Below are 7,163 nucleotides of genomic sequence, written 5' to 3'. Positions count from 1 at the left end.
TCCCCCCCCCCCCCCCCCCCCCCCACACCCTGAAAGGTGGCCCAGTTCCAGTGCAGTGTGCAGGGGGCTGCAGTGCCTCCCTCCCCCCTCCCCACAGACTGGACCTGCAGAGCCGGAGACCGATTGGCTCTGTGCTTCAGGCTGTGTGATTCTCTGCAGCAGAGTAATGTCACCCTGGCTCACCATCACGGCTCATTCTGTACTTTTATTCTCCTCTGAGCCTTTTAAACGGTTCATTAGCCTTTAACAAGACTGCAGAGCCAGCTCTGAAACTCTGCTTTAACCCCCCCCCCCCTCTCTCGCTCTCTCTCTGGATCCCTTTTCTCACCCTGGCAGTTTGAGGCCTTGGTTCTGGTTCCTGTAGTCCTTGTGTAGTCCTTCACGTTGTAAGTTCCAGGGTTGAGATCCAGTCAGTTCTTAGTGTTTGAGATTCTGATCACTGCAAAAGATGTCTAACAGTGGGGGGATAAATGGCGGGGGGTTGGTTTGGAATGAAGCCTTCCTCATGGACACCCACCCTGAATGGAGAACATTGATGCTCCTCTATCCTGCTACCCCCCCTCCCCTACTCGCTGTCCCTCTTTCCCCCCGGATTGTCATTCCCTGAATGGTCCTTTCAGGACTCCAGGCCGGGTAGATACAAAACCTTCCTCTGCAGGATAAAGGGAGCGAGCCCTGGGCCTTCTGAAGGCGTTACTCAGCGAGTCCCAACCAGCCAAGCTCATCACACTCAAGACTGTGAACACACAACATTTCATTATCGGGGGAACAAACGGAACAGTTCACTGTCCCTGTGAAAAACAGACACTCTCACATTATTGTCTCCTTTTTTGTTTGCAGTGTCCAAAAACACAAATGTAGTTTCCCATAGAGCCCAGTTCCCTGACTGTGAATACTGGTTCAACATCTCTTGTGCTTTTAATTGGTGATACATTCTGTATGATTCACACGACTACGTCCGACTTTACAAAGAGAAAGCAAAGTATTTTTCCAAAGTTGTGCTTCTTTTAGTTCAGTTTCAGTTCATTCCTAATTCTTTATCCTTTATTTTAGTATTTTTGTTTAATTATTGCATTACTTTTTGTTTTGTGAGCTTTTTTTTCCCGGAGCTGTCGTTGTCAAACCTTGATGATCCATGTTGGCAGATACAGATTGTAGATTTTAGTTGGTTTGTGTTGTTATAGCAGCTGGTCAACACGGCTCCAGACTCATTCTTTTTAATTATATTTCTTTACCACCGCTCTGAAGTCGGTAAACCATCAAAGAATCTAACTTTCTAAATCTAACTAAACACACAGAATTCAAATTGATAGAAGATAAAAGATTGACATCTGGTCATCAGTAGTTTTAATGATGTATTATAAGCTTCAGTTAAACGGCTCATAATTCACCTCTATTTCACATTCATGTGAAAACATCTGAAACATCTGGATGTATTCAAATTTATCACCAAAAATTTAATTTTGCAGATGTGAACACATCAGAGCCTGAAGGCATCATAATGTAACTGAAGTGAACCTCCATTGGTTAGCCATTAGCGGTGCTGCTAACGTTACTAGCTCTCCTCCTGTTGGTTAGCCGTTAACGGTGCTGCTAACGTTACTAGCTCTCCTCCCGTTGGTTAGCCGTTAGCGGTGCTGCTAACGTTACTAGCTCTCCTCCCGTTGGTTAGCCGTTAGCGGTGCTGCTAACGTCACTAGCTCTCCTCCTGTTGGTTAGCCGTTAGCGGTGCTGCTAACGTTACTAGCTCTCCTCCTGTTGCTTTAAACACTGATTGGTTGTTTACAATGAAACATGATCAGAGATCAGAGACTAGAAACACATGTTCTACTGAGTCAATACAACTTTATTTACACTGTGATGGTTAAATCCTCACATGCGTGCTGAACCGTGAGGGATCGAACCAAAAACCCATTGACTTTGAGACGAGGGAACCAGACTCTCTGGTTGTTTTTGTTATCGGATCACAGTGCGACTTCTTGTCCATTTATTCTCGTCGTCTCTCTTTTCTCAACCCTCTCTCTCTCTCTCTCCTCTTACAGGGCGTGCCCCAGCTCCCCTGTGCCAAGGCACTCTACAACTATGACGGCAAGGAACCCGGAGACCTCAAGTTCGTCAAGGGCGACGTCATCATCCTGCGCCGGCAAGTGGACGAGAACTGGTACCACGGGGAGATGGGCGGCGTCCACGGCTTCTTCCCCACCAACTTCGTCCAGGTCATCAAGCCGCTGCCGCAGCCGCCGCCTCAGTGCAAAGCCCTGTACGACTTTGAGCTCAAAGACAAGGAGGCGGACAAGGACTGCCTGCCGTTCTCCAAGGTGAGACGCTCCACGCTCTGGTCTCAAAGATACCTCTCATCACGGTCTCTGGTCTCAAAGATACCTCTCATTACAGTCTAAGCATTTCAGTTTCTCAAGTTATGTGTGTCAGAATGTGCGGGCTGTTAACTGAAACGCTTTATGTGTTCCTGTGAGCCAGACTTCTTGATGAACAGCTGTAATTAAGCTGAATGCACACACAGAGAAACGACACGGCCTTAACTACAGTAATTAAGTGGTTATATCTGTCCAGCTGTTCGGGGCACACTTTGATGTTTCAGTTGTTTTTATATGCCACATGAGCAGAAACACAGAAACGAGCTGACTAAGTAGTTCTCCACACAGAATGCCAATGCCTCAGACTCTTGGGCACGTCTCTTTTAATAAAACATGGTCCCTACCTCGTTATTTCTGTTCGCCGTCTGTTCCTCGAGGAGGAGAAACACTCTTCGTTAGCAGCGTCCTTAATTAGGTTCTTCCTCTCATGCGGCGCTCCTTTTGTGTCTTTCATTTCAGGACGATATACTGACTGTGATCCGCAGAGTGGACGAGAACTGGGCAGAGGGAATGCTGGGAGATAAAATTGGAATTTTCCCCATCTCGTATGTTGAGGTAAGAAAAGGAACAAGATTATTTAATGTCATTAATCATTAGTGGAATACGCAGTGATGGAAGGAGTATGAAGATCTTTTAATGAAGTAACGGTACTAATAATAAATACCGCAATAAAAAAAATATGTTAGAAGTTAATGCTTTCAAAGTTTTACTTCAGTAAAAGTATTTAAGTACAAGAGAATGTACTAAAGGGGAGACACTGCAGCGAACACTGACGAGGGAGATCTTTGGATAGATAACAATGAGAATAAATATGAAACAAGACAATAATTCATAAACAGTTACTTATTGCTTTGAGTCACACTCAAACACATTGAAAGCGCTGACTGGACGGCTTCAGGACGTCTGAAGTGTAAATTGTTATTTCTCACTCTGACCCTGCCGCTCACCTTCTCCTCCGACTGGATGAAGATGGAGGTCTTCCATGACAGCTTTATTACAGAGAGTGACAGTTTTCATGATCACTCTAATACTCCATAGCTCCATCACCCCTCTGTATGTTATTTCCACCTTACTACTCTCTCTTCATCACCTCCTCCACCTCCTCCTCCTCTTCCTCTCTCGCAGTTTAACTCGGCAGCTCGGCAGCTGATAGAGTTGGACAAGCCGTCGGACTCCAGCGGAGACTCCGGCGAGGGGGGGGCCTCCTCCTCGGGGCCCCAGAGCAACGGCGCCCAGCGAGCAGGAGAGAAGAAGAACAGCAAGAAGCGACATTCCTTCACCTCGCTCACCATGTCCCACAAACCCGTGCTCGCCCCGCCCCCCCAGCGCCACTCCATGGAGATCAGCGGGCCGGTCCTCATCAGCTCCAGCAACCCCACAGCAGCTGCACGGATCGGGGAGATCAGCGGGGGGCTGTCCTGCAGCGCGCCTTCACAGGTACGATACTTCAGAGGGAGGGAGGGAGGGAGGGAGGGAGGGAGGCTGCTGCATTGTAGGTCCCTTCCTAAAAGTTTTACCCTAAAACACAAGAATACAGTTTGACAAATAAGCTCCATTCAAGATGAGATAGAACTTTGATTTATCGTTGTGCAGCAGTACAAAGTTCACCTTTTTGTTACCTATATATCTTGTCAGGGCTTCAAGTATTGCACTTGTATTCCGGACCAATCAGAGGAGCTACTGGCAGCTAGGGGCGTGGCTTAGGTGTGGCGGCTCCTGAATCATTGAAAGAAGAGCAAAAGAACAGCGCTATATATCTATATCTATATATATATATATAGAATTATAATGATGATGGTAATAATAATACAAAGACAGTTTTTTAGTGTTCGTGTTAAACTTTATTCAAACAGACGTCACATTGTTGGCTCACTTCCAGGCTCTGGGAGCTCGTCGCTATCTTCTCTTCTGTTTGTTTGTTTGTTTTGTCTTAAATCTCTTCGTGTTGTCTGAATACTGCAGACCCATCGAGCTCCGTCATTAATCTTTCATATCTACCGTGTGTTTGTGAGAGGGAGGCGGGGCAGAGTGCTCGTCTCCGGTAAAGTGGATCTTGAGGATCTTTATTTTATTTTTTTGTCTCTAAAGAACAAAAAAGCTTTCATGTTGACATGATTTATGTATCATCAAAGACTGTGTGTCCATGCGGAAGGTTGAATCAGGTTTTAATGACTCGCTCATCATTATCAGGCTACTTTTAGAATAACAGAATTTAAATGTGCGCCTGTGATGTGACGACAATACGATTGATTTAATAAAAACACTGTTTAGACTTCAGTGCACAGCCTCTTTCCTCTCTTCTTACCCCTTCACCTCCACTCATCATCTCTCCTTCCAAAACCCAGACAAAGAGACAACAAAGGTAAGCCCCGGGTGCCCGGGGGGCTCAGTAGTAGTCCCTCTTGGAACATGAGAACGTCTTGTCTGCTACTTTGGTAGATGGGAGGAAGAATTGTGTCAAGGAAAATACATGTATTTATTTAAAGTAGCACAGCACACCTGCCCTGTCTTCTTTGTTCTCGTGTTATTTTTCTGTGTCCAGGCAGCCATCTCACTCACGGTGTCCCCTCTGAGCACATTTCTGAGCTTTTCCTTTTGGCACACCCAGAGCACAACAGATAAGAAAGCAGTTAAAGATTGGATCTGAGGTTGGGCTGCTCTCTGAAAGGCTCACCTTAAGAGTGGAGCAGTCAAGCATGGCGAGAGAGGGAGGGAGGGAGAGAGACCACAGGCTGTAGGGAGATATTGTGTGTCCAGCTCCCCAACAGTATGGCCTTGTTACTCGGACAGCACTGTGACTCACGTGGACGACCGGTTACATGTCCAATGAGAGGTCCTGCTGGGTGGTCACCTGGTCTTCTTTTGGCCTATTGCATCATCAGACCATCGTTTGTGGTCATGGCACCAGGAGACAATGTGTTGACGTGTGTTCTGTGAGAGTCGTCTGCACACAGTGTGGTGTGTTGTGCTCTGTAATACAGTAGCAGGCCGTCTTTTCACTTGATGATCGAAGGTTCCCATATGTCCTTTGCTTCCTTCCTGAAATCTGATGAATGAGACTGATTACAAGCATGTGGTGTTTACTTAAATAGAAGGTACTGATGTTCTGTAGAGTGTGTGTGTGTGTGAGGTTCTCCTCCACAGTCAGGGTTCTACTACAGTAGATGAGTTGATAGAACCAGCACGGGAGCAAAGTGATGTTCTGCTGTGGACGTATGTTAGACTCCTAACAGAATGTCTCTCAGTTGAAGTGAAGCTATATTCAGAATGTCTTCAGCTCTTTACCTTGCTGTCAGACAGACCTTTCTGAGGGGAACTCAAGCTGTTATCTATGATCTCTACAAACACACCAGACTCCATTCACTCAAACACTGACTTCAACGATTTATGCACATTTTCTTCTTCATGTGTGGGTGAAGCGTGTCCTATGCTTTGGACTCATTACCGCACGTGTAACGGTGAACATCTGTCTCTTTTGTTGACAGGTACACATTTGCACAACCGGACTAATCGTGACCCCGCCCCCTAGTAGTCCTGTTACCACAGCAACGGTCTTCACGTTTCCCTCGGAGACGAGCTACACGTCCATCTCCGTGGTAGGTGGAGTCCTCTGCAGCGCTCACGAATCTCGTAGTGCACGCTTTATGTGGCTATTTCTGTAACGCTAAACAGATTAAATATATATATGTGTGTGTGTGTGGCATGTTGCTAAAGTACATTCATTCACATTTATAACGAGTTACTTACATTTGTGTTAGACAGTGCATGTGTCATAATACTCAGAAATAAAGGTTGAATATGTTCACATCAGTATAGAATATGAGTAGAAATCAATGCACACAGCAGGAGTCCCCCGAGGAGGTGAGTGTGTTTCGATGAGGAGAACTTCCCACCAGCTGCTAACGAGCAGCGTCATTACTCGTGAAACTGTGTTGATCTGGGTTAGATACAGCAGCTTATTATTATTTCTCTACAAACTCACTACAGACAGCAACGTGTAGGGAACTTTTAAGCAGAACTGAACTTTCTAACATGTTTTTAGCTGAAGGGGGAAAGAAAGGAAAAAAAAAAATAACTACAAAATGTCAAGAAATCCCTTCAGCCCACATAAAACCAGCACGCACACTTCCTGTGTGTGTGTGTCTGTGTGTGCTCTGGCATGTGGAGTTTTTTGAATGAGCAGGAATGTGTACACAAAAGGTTGAGCTCTCCGCTTCACTTGGGAACCCTACATGATGTTTTTGTACAGATGATTTCTCTAGCCTGCAGGCAGCCTAATTATCTCAGCTCAAGCGTCAGCACTGAACCCAAATGCACATCGACACTCGCACGTAGGCCTGCATACACACACATACAGACAGACACACACACACACACATACCGCAGGGCTGCCTCTGTCCTCCACCGGTGTGTCATGGAAGCTATTACTCTGCTGCTATTACGTCCAGCTCGTGTCTCTCTCCGAGGTTCAGGAGTGTTCTTCTCCGTGGTTCCGCGGGCTCGTTTTGAGCTCTTAGTGTCTCACAGTTGTGTTGCTGTGCTTTGTGTTGTTTTGCTGTGCGTTGTGTTGCTGTGCATCGTGGTGTTGTGTTGCTGTGTGTTGTGGTGTTGTTTTGCTGTGCGTTGTGGTGTTGTGTTGCTTTGTGTTGTTTTGCTGTGCTTTGTGTTGTTTTGCGTTGTTTTGCTGTGCTTTGTGTTGTTTTGCGTTGTTTTGCTGTGCTTTGTGTTGTTTTGCTGTGCTTTGTGTTGTTTTGCTGTGCTTTGTGTTGTTTTGCTGTGCGTTGTGTT

The 7,163-nt window shown here is 46.0% G+C and overlaps 1 protein-coding gene across 1 annotated transcript in view; it reads left to right on the top strand.

Annotated features, from left to right (window-relative positions):
- The window catches only part of sh3rf1 (SH3 domain containing ring finger 1), a 38,809-nt gene that overhangs the window by 22,462 nt on the left and 9,184 nt on the right, over window positions 1–7,163 (top strand). The window contains exons 3-6 of the mRNA XM_031868282.1: window positions 2,043–2,318; window positions 2,835–2,930; window positions 3,501–3,812; window positions 5,861–5,971. Coding sequence (XP_031724142.1) covers window positions 2,043–2,318; window positions 2,835–2,930; window positions 3,501–3,812; window positions 5,861–5,971 — 795 coding nt within the window. The remainder of the gene's footprint in view (window positions 1–2,042; window positions 2,319–2,834; window positions 2,931–3,500; window positions 3,813–5,860; window positions 5,972–7,163) is intronic.

The sequence above is a fragment of the Anarrhichthys ocellatus genome, unplaced genomic scaffold (genome assembly GCF_004355925.1).
Source record: "Anarrhichthys ocellatus isolate YVR2014 unplaced genomic scaffold, GSC_Weel_1.0 scaffold42, whole genome shotgun sequence".
Taxonomy (NCBI): domain Eukaryota; kingdom Metazoa; phylum Chordata; class Actinopteri; order Perciformes; family Anarhichadidae; genus Anarrhichthys; species Anarrhichthys ocellatus.
The sequence above is the reverse complement of the archived record's forward strand: the minus strand, read 5'-3'. Positions and strand labels throughout refer to the sequence as shown.